Source organism: Myodes glareolus, chromosome 2, assembly GCF_982192425.1.
Source record: "Myodes glareolus chromosome 2, mMyoGla1.1, whole genome shotgun sequence".
NCBI classification, from domain to species: Eukaryota; Metazoa; Chordata; class Mammalia; order Rodentia; family Cricetidae; genus Myodes; species Myodes glareolus.
Window position 1 is genome coordinate 80,359,662 of NC_142027.1, and position 27,897 is coordinate 80,387,558.

Consider the following 27,897-nt stretch of genomic DNA (forward strand, 5'->3'; position numbering starts at 1 on the left):
CCCTTCAGGAGAAAAGCAAATGATCCCTGTGTCCGGCACCTGCGGGCAGGTTGCCGGTAATATTTGGTCCAACATCACAGTTTTTTCTTTGCTTACACGCCGATCACTGTGCCGTGGAGCAGCCTGCTCTTTCTAACCTAACATAACACTGTGGCATTGTGTGCGGTTACCATGGGGGACGTTGACAGTGGTGTATGTTTCTCCCTGTAGGCCTTCATGGTGAAACACCTCTTGGAGTACACCCAGGCGACAGAATCTAACCTGCAGTACAGCTTGCTGTTAGTCCTAGGCCTCTTTCTGACAGAAGTTGTACGCTCCTGGTCACTTGCGCTGACTTGGGCATTGAACTATCGAACTGGCGTCCGGTTGCGGGGGGCTATCCTGACTATGGCATTCAAGAAGATCCTGAAGTTAAAGAACATTAAAGAAAAGTCTCTGGGTGAGGTGAGTTCGGAACTTGTGCCTTGTTCCCAGAGCAAGCCCTTGACTTGAGTTCCTCTTGGCTTGACCTTTCTCCTGAATACAATGACCTGTGTCCTACAGGGTCCTCACTGTTTGTCATATCTTACAGCTCATCAATATCTGCTCCAATGATGGGCAGAGGATGTTTGAGGCAGCCGCTGTGGGCAGCTTGCTGGCCGGAGGACCTGTTGTTGCCATCTTGGGCATGATTTATAATGTAATCATTCTAGGACCAACAGGCTTCCTGGGATCCGCTGTTTTTATCCTCTTCTATCCGACCATGGTGAGTGAGCCTCTCTCAGCTGCATCTTGGTTGCTTCTTCACAGGGGATAAAGTGCTTGTGCTGAGTTACAGAAAACACATCTTTTGGGACTTTTCTCAAAGAAGGAACCTTGTGGGAAAAGTCTAGTGCTGGGCAGTGCTGCGTTTATATGGGCAGGGTTTGGGCTGGAGGGGAAATAGCTGTCATCTACATAAAAGGCGGGCTGTGTGAAAGCAGAGTGCGTCTAGGTGGAGCAGAAGGCTCCAGTTGAACCTAGCATCCTCCTAGCACAGGAGCCATCAAAGTGAGCCGCCCCATGTGTAGCTGATGGTGGCGTGACTGTCCTGATTCCACCACGGTGGCACTCAGTGTCTGTGAGGTCAGATTGTTAACTGTCTTCATTACCCTCCAAAGAGACGAGAATTAAATATTTTGTAACCCAGAAAGTCCCTTTAATTGAAAAGCAGCACAACTCTGAAATGTGGTTTGCCCCGGCGCAGGATTATACGCCCTCTCGACTTAGACTGCTGTGAGCAGATCCAGCGGTGCTGCAGTCCGAGCAGGTGCCTGTTTGACCAGGTGCTGTTTTCCTTCCAGATGTTCGTGTCGCGGCTTACTGCATATTTCAGGAGAAAGTGTGTCGCTGCCACAGATGACCGTGTCCAGAAGATGAACGAAGTTCTCACCTACATTAAATTTATTAAAATGTATGCCTGGGTCAAGGCGTTTTCTCAGAGTGTTCAAAGTGAGTTTAAAGATCCCCTTGTGTATACAGTAGAGGAGTTTGGATTCCGTGGGTCTGCTCATTCATGTGCTTTGCTTCCTGAGCACATTAGAAGCTAGACTGCTGATGTCTAGTATCTTCCTATAGAAACTTTTATGTTTAAAGAGCACTTAGGGGTTTGAACCTGGGAAACTGAGTTTTGCCCAAGCCAGCTAGAATGCTAAATACCAATCTAGCTGTAATAATCCAGCTCTTACTCAGTTCTTGATTTCTGGCCTGACTGAGAAGCTATTGCCGAAACCAGTGTCAGGGCAATTGCCAAGAGCCCTGCTCTTAAGCCTCTTGGTGCATAGGTGCCAGAGCTGTGTGACCTTGAGGATGACCTGGGCTTCAAGACGCCTGGACTCTGTGCCTCCCTCTGTTACTTACTAGGGACTCGTTTTGTTAGCTTTTAAAGTGATTGGTACAGTTCCAGGGTTCTCAGTGCCGACTCCATTCCCATGCTCACGTTCAGTACAGACACAGCATGTGAAGTATGTACTTAGTACTAGCCTGTAGTAGCTAGCATGGCACTGGTATCCACGCAGGTCTGAACATGAGAGGGACAGAGTGGCATTTAAGAAGAAGTTTAAAGATACCTCAGACTGTGTGTGTGTGTGTAAGTTTGTAATTAATATATATATACTGAAATTAAAGTTTATATATATATATAAACTTTAATTTCAGTAAAAAGGACTGTTAATGAACTAAATGACATAGTAACTGACTATTAATGCTGTAAACAGTTCATAGCATTTCAAGTAGAATAAAAAATATTCTGTTGATTCCAAGGCAGCTGGTTTGGTTACATTGATTAATCTTCAGGACCTTATCTGGACTCTGATTTTATAAGGCTGTTAAGCATCCCAGAGCAAATAATAAATAGTAAGAAGGTAAGCAAAGAAAACTGCCAGGTGTCAATGCAAGTAAAGGGTTTGTTCATTGAAACCCAGTAGACTGATACGAACCAGAAGGCAGTGGACCAGTATGCTGATGCAATGGCTTTCTTTCAGATTTCGTCTGTGACTTGATCCATTTCTACCTCAGTTGTAATGATAGCATTGATAGTCCTGGGTTCGGTCTGTACCGTGCTTGCCTCACACACATGTGACCCTAGGTCCAACCTGAAGAACTGATAGGAAAGAATCGATATTTTTGCATCATAGGTATTGAAGAGTCACTTAAAAACCTGTGTGTATCCTAACATCATGGCTCTTGGGGGACTGCGGAAGGAAAATTTCCATTTCAGAACAACCTATGCTACATAGCAAGCCCTGTCTTTTAAAGAAAATGTAGTTGAAACCTGATTCTTCTTTGGTGGAGAACAATATCCCAAAGTGTGTTTTGACTTGCTTTGAGGATGGATTGCTTTTCCATAGAAATCCGAGAGGAGGAGCGTCGGATATTGGAAAAAGCAGGGTACTTTCAGAGCATCACCGTTGGAGTGGCCCCCATTGTGGTGGTGATCGCCAGCGTGGTGACGTTCTCTGTTCACATGAGCCTGGGCTTCCACCTGACAGCGGCGCAGGTGAGGAGACACTGCGTATGATCCTCTTGTTATTGCATCGGGACTGCTACCAAGAATTAGGTGGCTTTTCTTCATTCATGTCTTTAACTTGAAAAGTGGAAGAATAAGGAGCTACCCCTTATACAGAAATCATGTGACTAATTTTCAGTCAGCCTGTGGTTGGGTTCAGTTTTGGAACTACAGAAGAACCCGTATTTCATGTTTATTAAGAATTTTCGATGAAAGTCTCATTCAAAATAAAACAAAAACCCTACCCTTAAAGTACAAATGTGTGCTGGAGAAATGAATTGGAGGTTAAGAGCATACACTGCTCTTGCAGAGGTCTGGAGTTCAGTTCTCAGCACCCACTATGGGCTGCTTACAACCGTCTGAGACTCCAGTTCCAGGAGATCTGACATCTCTTGGTTCTGAGGACACCCTTTTCATGTGCTCAGAATTCACATATGTATACACATTGATTCAAAAATAAAACTTTAAAATATGTAATTGAGGCTGTCTAGATAGCTCAGTGGGTGTAGGCACCTTCCACCAACTCTAGTGACCGAGTCCAGTCACTTGAACCCACATGGGGGAAGGAGAGAACAAACTCCTGTAGGTTGTTCTCTGACCTCCACATGTATGTACACTGTGACACACATGTGCTGTGACATACGTATGAACGTTCCTACATACAAGCCAAGTTATTTTAGTGTAACCATTTGTGCTAACATTTGATAGTTCCAGCCTTGCTGCCTCCCGAAAGGAGACTGGTGCCGCCTTGTCTAGTGTATAACCTCACGAGGCTCGCTCTCACCTCTTTTTGTGTTTTAAGGCCTTCACAGTGGTGACTGTCTTCAATTCCATGACTTTTGCTTTAAAAGTCACACCATTCTCTGTGAAGTCCCTCTCTGAAGCGTCAGTTGCTGTTGACAGATTTAAGGTAAGTGGTTCCTGTCCCTCTCCTGTCCCAGGAGCTCCCCTCAGCACAGCTTCTGTGTCCTCTATTCCGAAGTCCACGTAGGCCAGCCGCACTTGACCTTGGTTTGCCCTAGGAGCTGGTAGAGGCAACTGAATTAAGGGATGAGAGTATTGCCTTTTAAAATGAATGCATTTTTATCTCTCCTGATTGGCCTGGTTCGAGGCGGTGCTCCCTTTCCAGGGGGAACTCTTCTGCCAGGCCCAACATGGACATATATTGTCATTTACTCAGCCTTTAAGGGGCTTAACCGTAGGCCAGCACAGCCAGGTAACTGTCAGATTTCCCCACCCCCGTCCTCGTTCCTGCTGCCACTCTGATTGGTTGCTATGCTGAGTCCTTTTGATATTTCTTTTTCTTACCCAGTGATTGCCACTACATGAGGCAGGGAATGCAGTGACATGGAAATAGTCACAAAGCTAGCTCATGTTGAGAAGTGCAGTTAAGTAAGTATCAGCTCTCTTCCTTGTGTGGTTAGTTGACCAGACCTTTCGTGTTCTTTGTACCTTCCAAATAATGCAACTGCATAACACAAGACTGAGCTGCCAGGAGGGCGGAGGGAAGTAGGCATTGATTTGAAAGTGGTTAACACTTACTACTAAACAAGGAGAAGCACTGTGTGAGCTAGAATTCACTGACAGGGCCTCACTCCCGATGATCTATCGCCTTTGGCCAGCAAGGTGAATTTAGGAGCAGCTCTGGTGATGTGGAGAGTGAGGCTCCTGGGCTTGAAGAATAAAAGAGGCTGTGGAAGGACAGGGGTGTCCTGGAAAGGGTGGAAGGATGGCGTCACTACCTTAAGAGGCTGGGGAAGGACAGGGGTGTCCTGGAAAGGGTGGAAGGATGATGTCACTACCTTCAGAGACTCAGGAAGGACAGGGGTGTCCCTGGAAGGGGTGGAAGGATGACGTTACTACCTTAAGAGACTCAGGAAGGACAGGGGTGTCCTGGAAAGGGTGGAGAGCAGTTGTTGGAATTTTACAGTTAACCAGGTGACTTGCATGAGAAAACGGTTCCTCCAGAGTATACCCCTGTCTTGTATTCCTCCTCCCTTCCCGGCACTCAAACAGGAGCCGGAGTCACGTTAGGTCGATTTAATGTCAGTCAGAGCTTTGATTCTCTGAAGCCTCAGTATCCAGTCATGGAAGAAAGTGAATATTCTGACCAAAGGTCCCTGTTTGCTTCTGTATCCTTGGTAGTGGATGGGTTTTGTCAAGTTTTGAATAAAGAAATAAAGTCAAAAAGTAGTTTTGTGACCCCCCCTAGTTTTTGAAGTTTCTCCTCTTAAGTGAGAGCATGTGTTGCCGGTGGCACAGGCATATTTGTACCGGAGAAGGAGTTTCTGTGTGACTGGAATCCGAGTGCAGCAGTGAGCTGTGCAGTGTCCGGCAGCTCCGCGAGCACTCCCGCTCCTCCACACTGGAATCCGAGTGCAGCAGTGAGCTGTGCAGTGTCCGGCAGCTCCGCGAGCACTCCCGCTCCTCCACACTGGAATCCGAGTGCAGCAGTGTGCTGTGCAGTGTCTGGCAGCTCCGCGAGCACTCCCGCTCCTCCACACTGACACCTTATGAGTGAGTTTTCTGATGAGCGAAAGTGTGGGGCTTTCTCCCTTGGTTTGTAGAGAACTTTGTTTTGGGACAGGCTGGCTGCTTGCTCACGGTTCAGCTGCCTCAGCTTCCCAGTTGCTGAGGCGACCGGTGGACGCCCCACCCACCGAGGGGCTCGGAAGCGGTGACAGTGGTCAGCACCCCTGTGGAAAGTGGCGCTGGCAGTGTCTGAGTCTGAGGTGCTGTCCTGGCAGGTGTACATCTCAGCTGAGTGTCAGCACTGTGGGAAGCAGGTGGAAGGACCGGGAAAGCTGTGCACACTAACAGGCATCAGCGTTTCTCCTGTTTGTTAGTGAGGTGTGTCTTCATCCTTCTAACGATGCATCAGGGAAGGAAATGGAGGATGTTTTATCCACATGTGGGTTTGTTCTTTGAAGGTGTCAGGATAGTTGATGTCATCCTCAGCCCAGTGTTTAGGAAGGCTCTGGATTTGCGAATTCCCTAGCTGTTCACAGATGGGGTGTCCCCTAAACTCTAGCCAGTGAAGGTTCCCTGGGCAATGTAGGAATTTGGCAGTTGGGGTGGTTAGGACACATGGAGGTTTATAGGGCGAGAGACTGCGGTCCCAGCTGTGGCGGCAAGAGGGTCAGGGACTAGGGTCATCCTCAGTGCTTAGGGAGCTTGGGGCCAGCTGGAGCTACACGAGACCCTTCCTTTTTTCTTTTAAGATTTATTTATTTTTAATTATTTCTTTTATTTTTGAAATTATAATTACATAATTTCCCCATCCTTGGAGGTTTCCTTCCTCCAAACCCTCACATATATCCTTTGTTGCTCTTTCAAATTGATGGCCTGTTCTTTTCATTGTTGTCATATATGTCATATACATATATGTCTGTCTGTCTGTGTATGCACACATATATACATACGCATATACACACATATACATACACATATATACATATGTTATATATATGTGTGTTCCTAAATATATAAATACAGTCTGCTCAGTCTGTATAATGTTACTTGTGTGTGTTTTCAGAGCTGGCCATTTGGTATTGGATAACAGTTGGTGTGCTCTTCCCTGGGGAGGACATGTCTCGACTCTTTAGAATTTCTTAGTTTCCTATAGTTCTTTGTGTAGGGGTGAGGTCTCGTGGGCTCCCCACTCCCGTCTATGTTAGCATGTCTATTGCTCTCCTTGCTCAGTTCAGTGAAACCTTTGCTTAACCCTTCTTAAAAGCAGATTCTGGGATCTAGGAGAAAGGGGGAAATGACATACTCCGTTATATACATAGTGCCTGCAAACTTCAAGTTGGGGTAGTTAGTGATTAAACAGAGTCCTCATCCTTCAAAGTCATCTTTTCTCTAAAGATTTTATAATGTTTTAAGTTAAATTTTTTTAAAAAAAACATTCTGAAAATCCCTCTGTGATAGTGCACTGTAAAAATTCCTGGTTTAAGAGGGGTCCGAGTATAACCAGAATCAGAATCTCAGCTCTAACTTCAGGCATGCTTCCTTGTCTGATGTTCCATTTCCTCCCTCTGAAATAACCCAGTAAGAGCAGCGAGAAGACTATTATACTCCTCCCATGAAGCGGTTCTCAGGGAGGTACCTTCTCTTCCATGCAGGCCCTCGGCTTAGGTTTTTTCCTAAGCCTAGCAATTAGGCTGGTACCAGTCTCGGCTCAGCCTCTCTCAATAGGTGGCAGGCCATAGATGAGGGCAGAAGGCAGGCATTAGCTCTACAGAAGTGGTCTGGAAGGACAATGGCATGGTGACGGTCTGTGTACAGGGTTAGCCTACCTTGGGTTTCCCAGCCATTACTCAGGAACCTACAAGTGATTGTACGAGGGACTCCACATCCCCATCAGTTATTAAATGTTCTTTGGTCCACATTAGGCCAGCAGAAAAAGCAGGGGTACCTTAGTGTGTAACTTCGCCTAGGGGGTTAGATCAGTGAACGAGGCCCTGAGACCCCGTGTCAGTCCTGAGGTGAGGCTACACTAATGAGCTACCTTTTGCTCTTCAGCTTCCTTCCACTGTATAGCCTGATGTGTTTTGCTACGTGAGTGTACGCCATAAGCTTGTCTCCCTGGTCTTGATCCAGTGACTCACCTTTGCACCTCTCTCACAACTCCTATCAGAGTTTGTTTCTAATGGAAGAGGTTCACATGATAACGAACAAACCGGCCAGTCCTCACATCAAGATAGAGATGAAAAATGCCACCTTGGCATGGGACTCCTCCCACTCCAGTATTCAGAACTCGCCCAAGCTGACCCCCAAAATGAAAAAAGACAAGAGGGCTACCAGGGGCAAGAAAGAGAAGTCGAGGCAGCTGCAACACACTGAGCACCAGGCGGTGCTGGCAGAGCAGAAAGGACACCTCCTTCTGGATAGTGATGAGCGGCCCAGTCCGGAAGAGGAAGAAGGCAAGCAAATCCATACAGGGAGTCCGCGCCTGCAGAGGACACTGTACAGCATCGACCTGGAAGTTGAAGAGGTGAGAGCCATCTGCTTGTACCTCCCCACTGTCTCCTGCGTCACCCCACTCTGCAGGACCCTCCCTGCTTGTACCTCCCCACTGTCTCCTGCGTCACCCCACTCTGCAGGACCCTCCCTGCTTGTACCTCCCCACTGTCTCCTGCATTACCCCACTTTGCAGGGCCCTCCTTGCTTGTACTCCGCTCCCACTGTCTCCTGCATCCCCCCTCTCTGCAGTACCCTCCCTGCTTGTACCCCGCTCCCACTGTCTCCTGCATCGCCCCACTCTGCAGGCTCCTCCCTCTAAGCAGAGTGCTCTGTTTGTGAGTGGTTTTGCATCAAGAGTGGATAATGAGCAACAGGATTAATAACTGATGAGCTCCTGAGATGCTCATTTTACTAATGTGGAGATGAAGCTCTCACGTGGCTCTTCCAAGCCCCTGCTCTCTGCGATCTTTTGGCTGCTCTATGTAAGCTGTTCTTTTTACAGCCACTGCTGTATCTGTGTCGGATCCTTATTACCACCAGGTTGTACACCACAGAGAACTTGGCATAGAAAGGGTATTCTCAGTGCTGCCTTTTTTCTTTTTATAATTTTACATGCCCATCTGTAGGCCATTGGAGGCCAGAAGATGGTGAAGGTTCCCTGGAGCTGGAGTTACAGGTGGTTGTGAGCCAACTGATGTGAGTGCTGGGGGCTGAATTCAGGTCCTCAGAAAAAGCCGCACGTGTGCTCCTAACCACTGAGCCACATCTCTAGCCCCCTCAGTGTTGCTCTTAACAATGATATTGTGATTTTTTTTTTAAATATAAGTGAAAGATGATTTGGGCATCTAATATAGCTCGCTCAGCTAATACAGACCTGGACTCTCAAAGCATGGCTGGAACAGAGATTTCAGGTTGAGGGCTTAGTTAAGATTCAGACTATGACTGCATCTAGGAGCCTCATATGGACATTCATTCCGTAGCTTTTGTTGTTGTTGTTGTTTTGTTTTGTTTGCTTGATTTTGTTTTCTGTTTTTCAAGATAGGGTTTCTCTGTGTAGCTTTGGAACCTGTCCTGGAACTCACTCCGTAGATCAGGCTGGACTCGAACTTTCTGAGATCCACCTGACTCTGCCTCTTGAGTGCTGGGATTAAAGGTGTGTGCCACCACCGCCTGGTGCCAACTTTACACCAAGTACTGTTGGAGGGTTGAGAGTCCAGCAGCAAAACCTACGTAGTCACAGCTCCCTCTGGACAGATACAAAGAAGTGAGTGGAACATTCTGTGTCAGGCTGTGATGAGGACTACGCAAAGGACAAAGGAGCTGGGACAGTTGACTCTTGGGCTCGCATTTCTGACTGGTTTTCTAAGGAGAAGCTCTGTCTGAAGAACGTTTTAGCCAGGCTGGGTGGTACGTGTTGATAGTCCCAGCTCGGGATGCTGAGGTGGAATCAGTAGGAGTTTGAGGCCAGCCTGATACATGGTGACACCCTGTCTAAAAAGGTGATGGGGTAGGCATAACAGAAGCATAGAGGCTGTCATCGGGAGTGTGCTGGTTGCTGAAGCACAAGGAGTGTGGAAGATGACAGCAGGCCATGAAGGTGAAGAGCAGTGGGACTGAGTCTCCCTTGACACTCTGGCTTCACCCGCGGAGGAAGAAGAGTGGTGGAGGATTTGCAAAGGTAGCTGTGACTTACACATGACCTGCTGGTTCAGAAGAATGTGCAAAGAGACAAGGAAGGAAACAGGGAGAGCCCTCAGGGCTGCTCCTCTAGTGCAGGAGACGGGCGAGAGTCTGTAGGCAAAGGTGATGGAGACAGGTGGTAAGAAATGCTCATCTCCTATGCTGGAAGGAGACTCTGAAGCAGGATATAGATAACAGCATCGGGGGAGACTTGTGGGGCCTTGGGCAGACCCAAGGAGACAGTGAAAGCTTTCTGCTCCTAGCAAGACAGCCCTGGATGGTCACCTGAAACTATCAGTGCAGCTCATCACTTACAGCTCATTGTCGGTTTCCATTTCACTCTAGCAGCAAGCTTCTTATTTGATAACTGTTCCTGATTGTCGGGGCAGTTCTTTTAGGTAATGACTTCTCGTATTCAACTGAAATTTACTCTTCCGTTTTGTAACGTAATACTTGATTCAGTGAGTAACTAACCTTCCTCCGGTGCTGAGCCCAGTGAGGGAGACAGAGACACAGAGGTGCTCTGAAACATTGGGACACACAATTAGCAGATGTGGGTAGAGTTGGAATTCTAGTCACATGCTGCCCTACCCTGCCTCCCACTCCTGGGGCTTTGATCACCGTCACATAGGACTGTCAAACAAGTAGCTCTCTTTAAAAGTCAGCTGTTGAGCACGCAGTGGTGGCACACGGCTTTAATCCCAGCACTATGGAGGCAGAAGCAGGTGGATCTTTGTGAGTTTGAGGCCAGCCTGGTTTACAGAGTGAATTCCAGGACAGCCAGGGCTATAGAGATACCTCAATAGTTAAGAGCACTGACTGCTCTTCCAGAGAACCTGGTTCAATGCCCCGCAAAGCCAGGTGGCTCACAACTGAGTGTAATTCCAGTTTCAGGGAATCTGACATCCTCTCCTGGTCTCTGCACACAAGTGGTATATAGATATGAAGGCAAAATGCACATACATATAAGATAAAAATAAAAAGACATTTAAAAGTCAGTGGTCTTTGAAAACTTACAGCGTTACTAATTGGGGACTTATCATCTTACCTTCTTAGACAGTTGGCTCTCTATACCTATTGGTTGCAAATCTATACATCCAAATTAACCAGTTAGAAATATTTGTGAAACAGCTGTATGTAACATGAGGGCCGGCTTGTTGGGGTTTCTGTTCCCGCCCGGTACCCCACAGCCGGCAAATCCCAGAGAAAATCAATCACACAGAGATCTCTATAAATTATAAAGCTGATTGGCCCGTTAGGTCAGGCTACTTATTAGCTCTTATAACTTATGTTACCCCATTATTCTGATCTATGTTAGCCATATGGCTTGGTACCTTTTTCAGCTGTCAGCTTACATGTTGCCTCTTCGGTGGTCTGCGCAGGAGTGGAGTGAGAGCTTCCTTCTTCCCAGAAGAAATACTCCTGTTCTCATTGCCCCGCCTCTACTTCCTGTCTGGTTGACCCACCTATACTTCCTGCCTGGCCAATCAGCGTTTTATTAAAATACATGATTGACAGAATACAGACAATTCTCCCACACCATTTCCCTCTTTTTTTTTTTTTTAACAAAGGAAAATACCCATAGTCCATTTGTTGGGAATGTGGGTGTAGTATTTCAGGCTACTTCCTGCTGTTTGGGGGCGCTGATGATCTTATGGGGACCTAAAGAAAATTTAGAGTTATAATCAAGTCCTGACTGGAGTATCCTGTGAGTCTCGATCATCTCAGGCAACAGTCTTGAACCTGTTCTGGATGAAGAACTCAGACATCTGGGCCATCTGTTCCTATTAGAGATTTCTCAGGTGGTCTTCCTTTATCGAACCTGATTTTTCTTAACTCAGAATGAATCCACAGCCTCTCATTTCCTGTGGAAACAAAAGCAAAATCTCTTCTCCAGAGTAACATACCTTTTGACTTCAGTTTTGAAGCCAAGGTATTTTCAAAATTCCTATCTTGGGTTAGTTCAGCAGCATTTATAAACAAAAGTCTTTTAGCAGCTGTTGCTCCTTCCTCAGCATTCAAACAATTCAAAGAGAGCATAATTAATTGCATACAGTATCAAGATTCTCTGTGTATTTTCCATCTTTATTTTAACCTCTATTTCTTCTATTTTTACTTTTACTTTTTGAGACAGGATCTCTGTATATCTTTGTCCTGGAATAACTCTGTAGACCAGGCTGTCCTTGAACTCACAGAGATCCCACTGTCTCAGCCTCCCCAGCACTGGGATTAAAGGTGTGGGATTAAAGATACCACATCTTGAACTCACAGAGATCTGTCTCTGCCTCCCAGGCATTGGGATTAAAGGCGTGTACTACCACACCTTGAGGTCACAGAGGTCAATCTACCTCTGCCCCTTGAAGTCACAGGTCAATATGCCTCTGCCTCCCAGGCATTGGGATTAAAGGTGTGTACCACCACACCCTATTTCTCCCTTTCTTTCTTTTTTATTTTTAATGACTTTAACCTTTAGCCTGCATATATTTTTAACACACTGTAAACTCTTTAGAGGTTTTCTTCATCTTTGAATCTCTCTTTACTGTATATTTCTCTTTTTCTGACCACATGAGTCTTTAAGGAGAGGACTAAAACTGTGGCTTTGACGGCTGGAATTAGCCCATTCCTTAGCTTTCCAGCCCCGTGGCTGAGGTACCAGCCAGAGCTGTGTTCACTGCCACAACTCTGTGGCGTTTCAAGGTCCTTACCAGCAAGCAAACTGCAGCATTCTGCTCACAGACCACACTCAGTCAGACTGCCTGCCTGAAAGAGTCAGAGATTGCCCTGTCAGGACAGCCCAGAAAGCCGGCATTTTAAAACAGCGCAGCTTTTTTCCTGCTATGGCTGAAAACCGAAAAGCATGCATTCAGCTTTTCATCAACACTGTTTAAGTGCTTTGCGGCAGGACCTCTTAAAAGAGCTGCAGGGTTTTGCAGCTAAAGCTGAGTCAGGAAGCCTCTCTTAGATGGAAGCATTTGCTTGCCTCTAGCAAGCAGAGCAGACCTGAGAAATTGCTGCTACCAAGAAAACATGCTTTACTCTTTCCCAAGCGTTCTCAAGCTTTCTGTGGATTCAGTTATCCACGTCTGGGCACCATATGTAACATGAGGGCCGGCTTGTTGGGGTTTCTGTTCCCGCCCGCTACCCCACAGCCGGCAAGTCCCAGAGAAAATCAATCACACAGAGATCTCTATAAATTATAAAGCTGATTGGCCCGTTAGGTCAGGCTACTTATTAGCTCTTATAACTTATGTTACCCCATTATTCTGATCTATGTTAGCCATATGGCTTGGTATCTTTTTCAGCTGTCAGCTTACATGTTGCCTCTTCGGTGGTCTGCGCAGGAGTGGAGTGAGAGCTTCCTTCTTCCCAGAAGAAATACTCCTGTTCTCATTGCCCCGCCTCTACTTCCTGTCTGGTTGACCCACCTATACTTCCTGCCTGGCCAATCAGCGTTTTATTAAAATACATGATTGACAGAATACAGACAATTCTCCCACACCAGCTGTATATACTGAGCACAACTACTCTTTTTCTTGTCATTATTTCTTAAACAATTTATAGCAACTGTTCCCATTGTATTATATATGTTATATGTAACCTGGGGGTGATTTAAAGTTGCTAGGAGAGTGTGTGCAAGCCATATGCATATAGACACACACGTGGTATATAGACACACACGTGGCGTATATACACACACGTGGCATATAGACACACGTGGTATATAGACACATGTGGCATATAGACACACGTGACATATAGACACACACATGGTGTATAGACACGCACGTGGCATATAGACATACACGTGGTATATAGACACACGTGGCATATAGACACACGTGGTATATAGACACACATGGCATATAGACACACACGTGGTATATAGACACACACGTGGCATATAGGCACATGTGGTATATAGACACACGTGGCATATAGACACACGTGGCATATAGACACACACGTGGTATATAGGCACACACAGACCTTGGGCATCTGCAGGCTGGGGTCTTGACCTTGGTTGTCTGAGGACACTAAAGGATGTCTACTTAGAAACTCACAGACGTTGTGTTCTACTTTTTGGGGGTATTGATAGTGTAGATATTCCTTATGTTTTGAAAAATATTTCACAGAAAAGCTTGATGTACAAAAATATTATATTTTGAGTCAGGTGTGATGGTGTATGCCTTTAGCTCCAGCACTCAGGAGGCAGAGGCAGGTGGATCTTTGTGAGTTTGAGGCCAGCCTGGTCTATAGCGCGAGTTCTAGGGCAGCCAGGACTACATAGAAAGACCCTGCCTTGAAAAAAGAAAACAACAAACAAAATAGTAAAACAATGGATAAAAATTATATTTTAATGGGATATAATACATGTAGTTCTTTCTGAAAATAAATTCTGGAGAAAGATTAAAATAAAACAATTTTAAAGTGTACTGCCTTGGGAAAACAAAAATAAAAAAAATAAAATAGAAAAAAACCCAAACTTTGGTTACTTAAAGTAGGTTTTCTCAAAGTGCCTGTGGTGTACCATGATGTGTATAGCAATTAACCTTCCCAAAGGGTGTCCTTGCTCCTGGACTGACGCCTGACTGGAAGTTCGTAGGAGGAGTGGCTGGTAGTTTGATGTCCTCCTTCTCTCTGTGTGCTTTGTCCAGGGCAAGCTGGTTGGAATCTGCGGCAGTGTGGGAAGTGGAAAAACCTCTCTCATTTCAGCCATCTTAGGCCAGGTAAGATTTTTGTTATTTCCTTGGTCTTTCCTGCTCCTTTCTCAGGCTCTGCTTAGCAGATGTCTCAGGAAAAACAAACTCAACTACTGAAGAGTCAGTCGCGGTGGGGACAACGAGACAGTGGTCTATGCTGTGCCTCTTGATTGATCCGCTCTTATCAGCCGTGTGTCTGCAAGGGGCACAGTAAACACCCGATGAGTGGCAGGTAGGTGCGTCACCTGGCGTCATTTCTTACTCAGGAAGTAGCTACTGGACGCTGTGGGTGTGCGAGGAGTAGAAGTAGCAGGGGAGAGAGATGACCATGCACTGCCCGCTGCAGCAGAGTGATTAAGGGAGCCGCCATAGTTGGATTCAGAAGCACAGTCACTTGATCCTCAGCCTAAAGTCCATGGTGGTTATTCCTTCAGGGAGTTCATTTCCAGAGAGAGGCTCAGTCATCTAGATACACAAGTACATCAGGAGACAGCGAGTGAAGAGTGTAGGGGGCCTCTCAGATGCTTTCTGTACTGTGAGGGAGGGAGGAAGGGTGAGCGCAGATGCTCTGAGTGCATGGAACCCAGTTATCAGAGAAAAGCAGGTACTTGCATGCCTTTAAACAAGGATTAACCAGCTTACTTAGATGCAAATGAGGATAGGTGTGTGGTTTTTGCTACCTCCTGACAGGTGAGGCCTTCTGAAACTCACCTGTGTTAGGACAGTGAGACTTCTATACTGGGGACAATTTCCTTGTCTTATTTGGTTCCAGCCATTGTGGTGTGCTGTGCTCCTCCTAGAGCACAGGACTGTGTTCTGCTTTATTATTTAGACACTCCCGTCCTTGGCCCGGCTGTGGGTCTTCGTAAAAAGCAAAAGCCTGTTAGGTGTTTTCTCATAATCAGCTGGATTTGAGGACCTGTGAGGACCTGTGATGACACTGGGGCTCATGGGAGTAGGGCAGGTCATCTTCAAAATGCTACTTAACACTACAAACGCTAACAAGATGCTGCATTTTCTGGGGGGGTGGGGTGATTGGGCAGTGGTTAAGCTTAAACCAAGTGGGTTTTGGCTTTTGTGGATCAAACCCTGGCAGCCTGTCTGACATGGAGGATGGTAGTGCTGGCCATTCCCTCTCCCTACCCTTTCTGTAGTGTGTAACTCTTAGCTGACAGTGTTGCTGCCAGCAGCCAGGAGAGGTAGACTTCTGAACATATTTGTGCATAGCAGATTGCTTGTCAGTTTGTAGACAGATAAGCCTGCACACACACGCTGCATGCGCTGGTGTTCACCTGGACAAGCTATTTGTCAAGAGCTCCATGCACTAATTAATGAGACTTTGCCTCACAGCTTTAGCACTCACAGCTCAAAACAGAAGTCGCTGCTGGTATCAAAAGGAACCATGGCAAAACTGCTGAGTCAGCTCATACCAGGCTGTGATGGAAAACACATCAAAGCCGTGGCTATTCGGGTAGCCTCTTCGTGATGGAAGGAAGATTCCTAATCATTGTTTGAATGTTGTTCACATCGATTGCTATCTAACCTCGAATTCTCTTTCCTCTCTGGTCCTCGCTTCACAGAAAAAGCTGGTCCAGTCAACATCTTGAATGAGTCAGGTAGATAAGTTGGCCACTTTCACCTTCAGGCAGACTCTGGCTGTAAATGTTTATGGCACCCTCCGCAGGGAACTTCAGAAAAGGGCCTTCTTGCTTGTTGTATTAGTCAGGGTTCTCTAGAGGAACTGAACTGATAGAATGGATGTGTGTGTGTGTGTATTCATAATATATGTGTGTGTGTGTGTGTGTGTGTGTGTGTGTGTGTATTTGGAAGACATTTATTAGAATGACTTACAGTGTTTCTTCTGGCTAGTCCAACAATGGCTGTCTCCCAGTGGAAATGTCAGAATCTATTAGTTGTTCATTCGACCAGGCTGGATGTCTCAGTGGTCTTCACTCTACATTTTAATCCTGAAACAGGTTTTAATACCAGCAAAGTAATGCCTCAGCAGTAGAATAAGTGAACTTGCCAACAGTGAGGGCAAGCAGGTGAAAAGTAAAAGCTTCCTTTTTCCATGTCCTTTTCCGTGGACTACCAACAGAAGTTGGAAGCCAGGTCTAGGGTGGGTCTCCAGCCCGCAGATGATTCAGATTTAGAGTGAGTCTCTCCACATCATATGATCCAGTCAAGAATCCCTCCCAGATGCTTGGGTTTTGGTTGCTTCCAATGTAGTCAAGCTGAAAAACAAGATTACCCATCGCAAGTCCACCTCTTGTCAACTTGATACAGTCACATCATGCTTACTTTCCATAGAAAACACAATAACTAGGTCATAATTTAAACTATTTATTTTAAACTAGGTGGCAATATCCTTTGAGGAATGCTTGGTCTTTCGGTGTCTCATAGCATAGTGCAGTAACTGCTGATATTACTTCTGTCCAGGTTACATTCCATGGCGAAGAAATAAAACACAAGTACCCTTTAATGTAGATGTATACATGCACTAGCACGTTCTTAACAAGATAGAAACACTCATGTCAGTTATAGTCTAAGTTTTAGCAACCAGTCCCATGGCCTTAGATAGTATTTATGACTCCCTTCATTTTCTACCCATTCTGCATTTCCTCCATCCTCAGACAGCACCTCAGCAGGCCTTGACTTTCCTGGAGGGGTGACCCATACTTTCATTCCTGAAGGGTGTGTGCCTTTTGCCATCCTGCATGGATAGACACCCTAAAGTATCTTCTGCACTCTGGACATAATCCTCTTTGCCTCCTTTGTGGAGAGGCAATCCAGTTTCCTCCCGGGAATCTGGATCAATCACCCCTCCTAACACTGTTAATCCTTTCTCAGCCTGTTGGCTTAAGGGTGCCAGAAGTACTCAGTGGCTGGGGGTGGGGGGCTCTGGACTTCCAGTCCAGTAGAATGTTTATTTTATGTCTCAAAGCAGGGGTGCCCCACCATCTGGAACCAAAACTTCCAGGCCATCAGAACTGAAGGTCTCAGAAACAGAATCAGAAATTTACCTAGTGGGTCACTAGAGTTGATGATTTCTGGTCCTGTGAATTCTGGTTATAGGAAAACTGTACCATATCTTGAATGCTGATTCAAAGCATATACCTGCTTCTGAATAACTTTAACACAGGCCTCTAGCCTTTTGCAACCAAGTTGGCACTGTGTCTTCAAAAGGCTGTTTGATTGTTCTATCAGGCCAGCTGCTTCAGGATGGTGGGAAGCATGGTAAAAACCTGTGAATTCCATGAACCTGGATCCACTGCCCTGCTTCTGACTGTGAAGAGGGTTTCTTTGTCAGAAGCAGTGCTGTATGGAATTCTATGGTGGTAGATGGGTATTGTATCGTCCATGGATGGTGGTTTCGGTAGAGCATTCTGTGCAGGAAAGGCAAATCTACAGCCAGAGTAAGTTTCTGTTCTGTTAACGGCAGAGTGTTGTCCTTTCCTCGAAGTCCAGTGTCAAGCTGCTCCCAGGACACTGGCTAGTCACCCCAGAGAATGGTGTCGTAATGGGGGTGTTCAGTGTTGGTCTCTCCTGCTGGCAGATCTGGTGCTCAGCTGCAGCTGTAGGCAGGTCAGCCTTGCTAAGTGGAAATCCTTGATGTTTAGCCCATGCATAGTGTCTTACCTGCTGTTCTGTTGCTGGGAAGAGAGACTATGACAAAGATAACAACTCTTATAAAAGAAAAGATTTTGTTGGAGGACAGACACTTCCTCCAAGAAGGCCACACCTCTTAGTCCTTCCCAAACAGTTCCACAACTAGGGGCCAAGTAGTCACACATAGGAGCCTTTGGGGCCCATTTCCATTCAAACCACCACATATAGCCTCCATTGCTGCTACTGTGGCCACTTTGTTCATGTACCCATTGGGCAGTGACAGCTGGGAAAAAGCTGACCGTTGACAGGACAGGTCATCCTGTCACTTGATTATTGAACTCCTCCTGCTGACGTCATGTTTTGGTTAGCATTTACATGTGACATAAGTGTCACCACATACTTTCCTTATTTGGAGAGATCTTTCCACATACTTCTTCCCTAAATGCTTTCTTAACATTTTCCAATTATGTTCTTTCCAAGTCCATGATCACCAGTCAGTTTATTGGATGTAGCTCGTGAATAGTAAATTACACTTCTGGCCATTCTCCTTCCAGGCAGAATGTATAACCATGTGTACTGCCTGAAGGTCTGCCCACTCTGAAGATTTCCCTTCACCGGGGTCTTTTGGGGTTGTTGCAGAAAGAGGTGGTAATGCTTCAGCTGTCCACTTCCGAGTGGTACCTACATAATGTGCAGAACCATCAGTAACCAGGCCCTCGTCTTCTCTTCCTTCGTCAACTAGTCTAGGGCACACCCTTGGGAGCTACAGGTGCATGCTTGGGAACAGACTGTTTTAACAGGAGTAGAAACCAGGAGCAATGGGTAACTTCTTCATGTATCTTGGTTGTGTTCTCAGGATCTGCTCAGACCCAATCTGTATGTTCCACTTTTGTTTGGTAAAGGACTGCAGCTGTGCACGTCCTACTTCATGGCTTGGTGGGTCAGACAACACCCGCTCATGATACACAGCTCAGGTGCATGGCAGTGGGTAACCCGCTGTAATGTTCATTTTCCACTGATGCCTAGCAGCAGGCAAAGGACTGTCTCTCCCAGGGAGAACAGTTGCCTACAGATGATGGTCCCTGGGGACCAAGGGACTACTCTGTGATTCACTTCCAGGGGTCTGCCAAAGGCTCCAACCAGCAACCCTCACTGACACCTCAAGGACCATCTGGTCTGCTGAGTAATGGTCCGTGCAGCGGAGCAGCCTGCCCAGCAGCCTGGACCTGTTGAGGAGTCTGCTCTTGTTCTAGGCCCCACACAGAGCTAGCAGAGTAACACCACGTGAGGATGTGCTCTCTCCAAATCCAAATAGGGCCCCTATCTTAGTTCCTTTTCTGATGCTGTGAAGAGACATCATGACTGAGCCAACTTATAGAAGAAAGAGTTTCTTGGGGCTCATTCACAACAGTTTTAGAGGGTGAGTCCATGGCCATCATAGCAGAGAGCATGGCAGCAGGCGGGCAGGCATGGTGGTAGAGCCGCAGTGGAGCTTATGTTCTGATCTGCAGGCATGAGGCAGAGAGGTAGCTGGGCATGTTGTGGGTTTTTGAAGCCCCAAAGCCCGCCTGCAGTGACAGACACACCTCCTCCAACAAACAATTTCACATGTCCTATTTCTTCCCAAATAGTTCCACTAGCTGGGGATCAAGTATTTAAACATGTGGGCCTGTGGTTCTTATTCAAAACACCACACCCTCTAAGCATTTTGCTTTTTTCTTGGTGTCAGGAGGAACCAGGTGCAATAACTTACCTTTCCTCCAGGAAGGAATATCTCTGCCCCACAGCACTGGACATCTAGAAGTTTCACTGAGGTAGAAAGCCCTTGAATTTGGTTAGATTTATTTCCCATCCTCTGAAATGAATATGTGTTACCAATAAGTCCACAGTGTTTGCTTCCTCCTGCTCACTTGGTCCAGTCAGCATAATGTCATCTGTATAGTGGAACAATGTGATATTGTGTGGAAGAGACAGATAATCAAGATCCCTTCAAAGTAGGTTAAGATGCTGGACAGGAGGGTTAATATACCCTTAGGCAATACTGAAGGTACACTGGTGATTCTCCAACTAAGAGCAAATTGTTTCTGGTGATCTTTGTGGACAGGTACAGAGAAAAGGGTGTTTGCTAGGCCAGTAGTTGCATACCAAGTACCAGATATGCCAATCTGCTCGAGTAAGAACTCTGCATCTGGTATAGCAGCAGCAATAGGGGTCACGACTTTAAATTTTCTTTTGGGTCTGGGGGCATGCAAATAATGGGGGGCAGACCACTGAAATCTATGAAACCAGAAGCAAATTTAATTCCAAAAATCACCACGGGGCACACAAAGCTTACCAGCTAGCTGGGACTACAGCCAGAGTTCGGGCTTCTGAAATTGTGGCAATGGAGATGGGTTCCATGTCCCTTTATACAGTAAGAAGTAAGCATTAGGCATAAGCAAAGGAATTTTTACAGTTTCAAAGTTATAGAGTCATAGTGCGTTTAAGATTTATAATTTCGCTAACAAAGTTTTAGCTAAATTGTTGTTTACAGAAGCCTGCAGATTTTTTTCACAGCTAATCTTGTTTGCAAAGAACTTGACAGCTTTTCTGGCACGACTGTTTCCATAGCAGGGAAGGATACAAAACATTGTGAAGTCAAAAGTCACGTAGGAGCGTTTAGTTAAAGTTTATGGGATGGGATGTATGCTAGGAGTCTCATACTTTATTATTAAAAGTTAGCTTTGGTCCGTGGCAGTTGTCAGTTGTAAGTGGCAGGAGGTTCTTGTAAAAAACTAACCCATAGCTGCATAGAGCCATTGTAAAAAAGCTAACCTTTGGTCCCTGACGAAGCTGCTAGCTTCTGTTCTCATTTCTCTAAGTTAATAACTTTATATTCCTATATTCCTGGACCCTTCATTCAGTAAGTCAGCAGGCATTCTCCAGGTTCTGCATAGGCCAAACAGGAGTATTAAAGAGAGGTGTGGGAGCCACTACCCTTGCATCGTCGAGTTCTTACAGTGGTGCTCATTTCTGTCATTCCCCCCGGGGATGCAGCATTGATTCTGGTCCACTGTTTTCCCTGGCAGAGACAACTCCTGTATGTTCCATTTGATCTTTCCAACTAGGCTAGCTGTCGCTCCAGAGGTCATGGATTCTGCCAATTTCTTTCTAATCGTATTTATCCCCGTCACACATTCTGGGACTGGGAAGTAACTACAAAATGAGTTTGGGGATCCACTAGTCCTATTGTAACCCTGACATTAGCTGAGACTCCATCAGTCCCTGACCTCCTAAGCCCTTCCTTAGACTGGTTGGCTACAGTATTTCTTGTTGTCTTTCAGAGTCAGGGTCAATCAGAACCAGTATCCAGAACACCTGAAAGTCTGACTGTTTCCTTTCCCCCAGTGTATGGTTTGCCTTGTAAAAGGTCATAGATCCCTCTGGGGAAGGATGGGGGAAAGTTTAACAATAAAATTCTTAGATATTTTATCAGGGTTCTTCCTCAAGGGAGCTTGCGGGCCAATCAAGGACCTGGCTGTTCTTCATTCTCAGGGTTCTGGGTTTGCAAACTGGCTCAAGTCTGGAAATTGGTTCGTAGGCTAAGATTAAGAGTCCCTATTGCTATGATCAAATGTGGACTTTATTTGTTTGGGAATTTTCTGCTTATACAGATCAAACAAAAACAAGATAAACTTTTTAATCTATTTCTTTCTTGGAGACTAAGAATCCATATGAATTGTGCCACCATAAAAAAATCACTTTGCCTATGCTGCCTGTCATAGGTCAGGCTATTTCTTATGCCCATCGCTTTGCTTGGGCTGCCAATATAGTAACCACAATCACCTTACCTCTGGTGATTCAGTGTTGCCACGTGGCTCCCCCCCACATTACTCCTGGGCCCAATAAGTCCACTGCATTCATTTCATCCAATTAAACTGCAGCCTCTGCAATCCTAAGGTTGCCACAAGGAAAACGGTGATGACAGAGTTCTTCAAGTGTGCAGCTGCTCCTGTAAGCGAGGGTGCAGTGAGCCCACTGAATTAGACCGCTCCCTGGGTAGAAAAAAAGGTTTATGGGGGTGGGGGATGACAGAAGAGCAAAATGGCAGAAAAGCAGATTTTATATACAGCAGGGGGGGCATCTTTTTACTGATACAGGCTGTTCTGATTTACGCAACCAGGAGCTAGATAAGCTTGTCTGAGTTCCGTTGACCTTGGAGGACAGATTAAGAATGGTTCCTGATGGTTTAAGGGAAGTTCACTGTTTATCCAGTAACAATTTTTCTGTTTACCTGGCCAGATTTGGACAGTGTCACCTGTCACCAGCACTGCCATGGCAGGAGTGGGGGACCTCTGGTCTTAGGTATATTTTGTACCTTACAGCATTAGTGCTGGGCATGTCTTCTGGGCCTTCTCATTGTGGAGGATTAAGATTTTACACAGTGAAAAATTCTAGCATTGCAATTTCCCAAGCCTTCACATCTTCCATCAACAGTAAGTAAGGGATATCAGGCATCTTTAGCTCCTGTTCAGCAGGCCATCTTATGATGAATGCCTCAGGCGCCCAAGTGAATGAGCTTTTGGCACCCTTTTTAAACTTTCTATTAAGCTGAGAATCTCCCTCAGTCCGTCCATATTGAAAAATGCAGCCTGATCCAGTTTTATGTTCCTTCTCCACCATTATCCCACACATATTCCCCGGACTTGTGCTGAATGGATTAACAAATACATTAAACTCTTTGGTAGTGTAGTGCACCTCCTCAGGGACTACACTTCCTACCTCCTCTACACTTCCCTGATATCTCCTTCAGGGAAGGTCACTGGGCACTCTGCAGATAATGTAGGATTAATTCTCCAGGCAGAAATGGGAAGGACAATAAAGCGGGTCGAGGTGGGGACGCATCCTCCGCTGGAGGTGGAAAGACTGCTTCCTCAGATGAGACACATCCTTTGGAACAGTGTTCGAAGTCCCCAGCCTCGTTAGGGTCCCTCCCCACATCTCCAAGTTATAGGATCCCATTCCTCACCGGTCAGTGCCCTTTAACCATGGATAGCCTCCGAGGCTGAGACTTGGATTTTTGTTGTAATTCAGCCAGTCTTATGATAAGGGTTGTGATTTGGTTTTCCACAACTCTGTGGCTTCCTATTCTCTTCCAGGGCACACTAGAAACCTTTAGACTGTGTATTTGCATCTGAAATGGGCAGTTTTTTCAGAGTTCATTCTTTTCCTTTGTACTGTTTGCTGCAGTGCTAGAAGCTGGTTAATTTTATCACTCAGGTCATTCTTTTCCTTTGTCAGTTTACCCAGAGATGCTAGAAGCAACCAACCAGCATCATTATTTTCCTGAGCTGGTCTACAAATTATCAAAAGCTTTATATGTTGAGTCACTGAATTCCTTGTTTCGCACAGGAGGTGAGCCAGGGTAATCAAACTTACCTCGATAACTTTGTCAGTAGTTCACACATAGGTCTTTAGTGCTTTCTTTGCTTCTAGGAGAGGTGTCAATAACTGTAGGTATTGGCAAACTGCAAAGCCTACACTCTATGTAGTTAAAAAAATTCATCCTTACCGTCTTTTTTTCCTTCTAGAATCATTCATGGTGCCACAATCTATATTAGTTTTGTTTCTCTAGGAGGAACAGATAGAATAAATGTATATACAATAGAGAATAAACAAGTATATGTACAACAGAAAACCAGGTACCATTTGGCGATTGATTTCTTTGTTTGTTAACATAATGACATGTGCACACACACATACATACACACACACACACACACACACACACGTTTTTTCAGAGTAGCTTACAGACTGAGGTTTTACTAGTTCAGCGATGATTGTCCCCAACAGAAAAGCCAGGAATCTGGCAGTTATTCAATCCAGGAGGCTGGATTCAGCTTGTTTTCCGTTTGTTTTAGGATCTCAGAGAAATAGGTCCTAATACTAGTGAAGTAGTGCCTCAGCAGCGGGCTGGATGGACTTCCCAACAGGAGTGGGCAAGCAGCCAAAAAGTCAAAGCTGCTTTCTTCCATGTCCTTTCATGTGGACTGCCAGCCTGTGTGCCCAGCATGGGTTGGGTCCCCCCACAGCAACTGCTCCAATCGAGAAAATCCCTCTCAGGTGTGCCCAGCTGCTTGGGTTTTAGTTATTCCAGATGCAGTCAAGTTGACAACCAAGATTAGAGTTGTGCTTTCATAGTGAGATGAATTTAAAGGTGGAGGGTATGAAAGAGCCATGGTTGCTGAGTGCAAGGCATGCGTGCAGTCATGTGAGTTATGCCAGACTCCCATCTTATGTGAGTAAGGCTAATGTTTTCTTTGTTCCTGTAGCTTTCTTTAGAGCAATAGAGCAATGTGTGATATGGAGTTAAGTCCAAACAATCCTAAAAGTGGCCCAAAACGTTAGGCTCCGTTCGTCACCACTGATGGTGTGAAGTGCTGTCTGTTGGCTCGGGCAGTGTTTTGACTTACACCACTGGATGATGTCTGTCTCCCTAGATGACGCTTCTGGAGGGCAGCATTGCAGTCAGTGGGACCTTTGCTTATGTGGCCCAGCAGGCTTGGATCCTCAATGCCACTCTGAGAGACAACATTCTCTTTGGCAAGGAGTTTGATGAAGAAAGGTAAGACGTGTTTGGTTTCTGTCATCTTTCCCTTGGCTGTGTGTGAGAGAAGGCAGCCCTCCACCTCAGGAGGCTCTTTTTGTAACCACGTCCCTGATTGCTCTGTCACTTTGTGTCCTTCAGATACAACTCAGTGCTGAATAGCTGCTGCCTGCGGCCTGACTTGGCTATTCTCCCCAACAGTGATCTGACTGAGGTACAAGCCTTCTGCCCCTGACAGGCCACCGTAGCGCAGTTAGTAGGAAGAGCTTTGGAGGACTTTGCATGGCCATGGCAGAGTCCCTTTCTAGAGAGTGTCTCCTAGAAAAGAGCCACACAGGAGTTTTGCTTTCGTCAGTCATTATGTCAGTAAGGCATTTTGTTGGTCAGTCTAAATACTAGTGAATGTACCTAAATACATGTCATGCAAATCTTAAGCATATCACATTTGGTTTCCAAATAGTTTTGTTTTACTCTGTTTAAATATTTAGTTTAAATATTTAATTTTTTAGTAGGCCATGGTGGTACATGCCTTTGATCTCAGAAGTTGGGAAGCAGAGGCAGGTGGAAGCCAGCTTGGTCTACATAGCAAGTTCCAAGGCTATATTATGAGACCCCATTGAGAGGTGGGGGTGGTGGAAAGAATTGAGTAAATATTTTTTAAACTACAAATAAAGCAATTACATACTGAGCTTCTTTTTCATTTCATCTGCCTTCTACTAGGTAAGGAGAGCCTTAGAAAACTCTCTGTCCTCTGTCCTGAGCAGGCTCTTGTGTCTGGCTCTTCAAACCAGATGGATTTGGTAATGGTTTAATTAGCTTCTAAGCGCTCAGATCTTGGTCTCCAGATCACATCATCAGCATCATTTGGAAACTTGTTAGAAATGCACATTGTTAGGTTACACTCCTGAGCAACCTATTTTACTAAACTACATACCAAGTTGAGAATCTCTGATAGCATGTTTTGTTTTCCCCTCTCCCTCCCTTTCTCTCTCTCTCTCTTTCTTTCTGCTAAGAATAACATATTAAAAAAAAACAACAACCAGAAACCCAAGTACCATTTGCTGATTGAATCACTCACTTGTTCACATAGCAGCATTTGCCAGGTGTGTGTATGTGTATGCCATACAGCAATTGCCTGGTATTGGGACTGTAAAGGAATAGGACAGTAGTTTGTATGCAGAAGAAGCTTATAGGTAAGGGGGTAAGAGACCCAAATAATTTGGCACAAAATAAAAAGAGCCCCCTTCTATGGGTATGAGTAAGAAGTTGGAGGAGCTTCCCAGAAGAGATGGCACCACAGTCAGGCAGGTACAGCGCAGAAAAAGGGATGATGCCCTGTGGGTTTTAGTGTCCATGTTGTCCTAAATCTCAGGGAGTGGGAGGTTGTATGTAACTGTTTAGATTCTTTCAGGGGTCTTGAAGGGTTTTAGGCAGGGATGAAGAATGGTCCATTTTTTGTTTTAGAAAACTTTGTGTGGAAGAGAGTGACCTGGGCAGTGTCAAAGCCACGTGTGGGTCTGATTGGTACTTAGATGGTTGTGGGACAAGACCCCTCCAGGCCTTAGGAAGATTGAGTCTGTTTGGGTAGGGGAGAGGAAAGATGACCATTCTGGATTTGAGAGGCTTCCCTTTGCTTTTGGGTTCATAGATTGGAGAGCGAGGAGCCAACCTGAGTGGTGGACAGCGCCAGAGAATCAGCCTTGCTCGGGCCTTGTATAGTGACAGAAGCATCTACATCTTGGATGACCCCCTTAGTGCCTTAGATGCCCACGTAGGCAACCACATCTTCAACAGTGCTATCCGGAAGCATCTCAAGTCGAAGACAGTTCTGTTTGTTACACACCAGTTACAGGTATGGTACATTCTCTTCTAGGCTGGTATAAAGAGGAAGGCTTGGGCCAGCTAGCTCTGAGACAACGAGAGATTCCTAGTGTTTTCATTTCCTCGCAAAAAGCCTCCTGACCAATGTACCAGTACTTGAGTTGGCTGTCTGAATCAGGAGTCCTTGGAACGTACTGGTTCTGCAAGTAGATAGCAAGTAAAAGGACTGAGAAGAACAGCTGGTTGGGAACGGGTTAGTCTGGTAGAAAGCATCATGGTCGCGTCTATAGGGAAGACACCAGCTTGCATTTCCCCTCCATCAGTCCGTGAAGACGGTCATCTCAGGTCTGCTCAGGACTGTTGCTGTCTGAGTTGTCAGTTTAAATTTGGCGGACAACTGTCCCTTGTTGCTTTAGAAAACCTGTGTACTTCTGCATGTAGTGAAAGGATTTGAATTAGTTATTTTATACGAGGCAGCCCACTATCTATCCCTGACCTGGCTTTCACTTTGTAGACTAGGCTGGCCCGTGCCACCGTCCTCAGAAATTTAATGGGAAGTTTGTGCAACTTCACTCTCAGAATACATAGGAAATACTATCTGGCCTGTGTCATAGGGTGCAGTAAACTAAAGCAGAGGTTGTCGGTCTTGAGACTGTGAATACTGAAGACTGGTGACTCTTTGTGTGGTGGGAGTTGGGGGTGATCTGCTCTGTGCAGTCAGGTCTTGATCCGCTCTATACCAGTGGTATCTCTCCCCTTATTTTGACAATCTAAAATATCTTTGTGTTGCCAAGGGACAGCCAAGTCATCTCTGATTGAGATGTACCAGATTAAGATAGGATATTTGAGTGTATTTGCATAAATATCAGCAATTCTGTGTTGTCCTTGCCTTTGTCTCCAGTACCTCGTGGATTGTGATGAAGTGATCTTCATGAGAGAAGGCTGTATTACAGAAAGAGGTACCCATGAGGAGCTGATGAACTTAAACGGAGATTACGCTGCTATTTTTAATAACCTGTTGCTGGGAGAGACACCCCCGGTTGAGGTAAGGTTTGTTGGTTTGTGTGTCTCATTTCTGCTCAGGGCAACATGGTGACAGCGAAGTGGAGAGAGCCCGTGGTGTCCCGTGACCAGACTTCTGGGCTGTGTTCACATGCTTGTTCTCCTCTCAACCAGGCTCCCTACACCACGGTTAAAGCAGGGTGAGGCTCTCTCTGTGTGTACGGGTGAGGTGTCAGGAAGGGAATTAAATGCTGCATACATTTTTAAATGACTCATGATGTCTTGGACCTTGATTTGGTACTTAGGTGCTCTGGGTTACGTCCTCTAGATGCCATTCCATTAGCATTTTATTAGAGTTATATGGCCAAATATGTGTAAAAAGGAGACTGCATTTTTGTTTCCTGGTCACCCATACCCAAATATCACAAAAAAACTATATTAATTACTACACTTTTTGGCCAGTGACTCAGGCGTATTCCTATATCTTAATATATCTTATATCTTAAATT

At 45.6% G+C, this 27,897-nt stretch overlaps 1 protein-coding gene across 3 annotated transcripts in view; it reads left to right on the forward strand.

Moving 5' to 3' along the window:
- Positions 1–27,897, forward strand: part of Abcc5 (ATP binding cassette subfamily C member 5) — a 96,749-nt gene that overhangs the window by 28,784 nt on the left and 40,068 nt on the right. For 2 of the 3 annotated variants that reach the window (XM_048453754.3, XM_048453753.3), the window contains exons 6-16: positions 211–444; positions 572–745; positions 1,323–1,470; positions 2,868–3,016; positions 3,828–3,935; positions 7,665–8,021; positions 14,326–14,397; positions 24,459–24,583; positions 24,707–24,779; positions 26,214–26,417; positions 27,288–27,431. In XM_048453754.3, coding sequence (XP_048309711.3) covers positions 211–444; positions 572–745; positions 1,323–1,470; positions 2,868–3,016; positions 3,828–3,935; positions 7,665–8,021; positions 14,326–14,397; positions 24,459–24,583; positions 24,707–24,779; positions 26,214–26,417; positions 27,288–27,431 — 1,788 coding nt within the window. Of the gene's footprint in view, positions 1–210; positions 445–571; positions 746–1,322; positions 1,471–2,867; positions 3,017–3,827; positions 3,936–7,549; positions 8,022–14,325; positions 14,398–24,458; positions 24,584–24,706; positions 24,780–26,213; positions 26,418–27,287; positions 27,432–27,897 lie in introns of those variants that run through there. The other variant, XM_048453757.3, reaches the window with a different exon arrangement.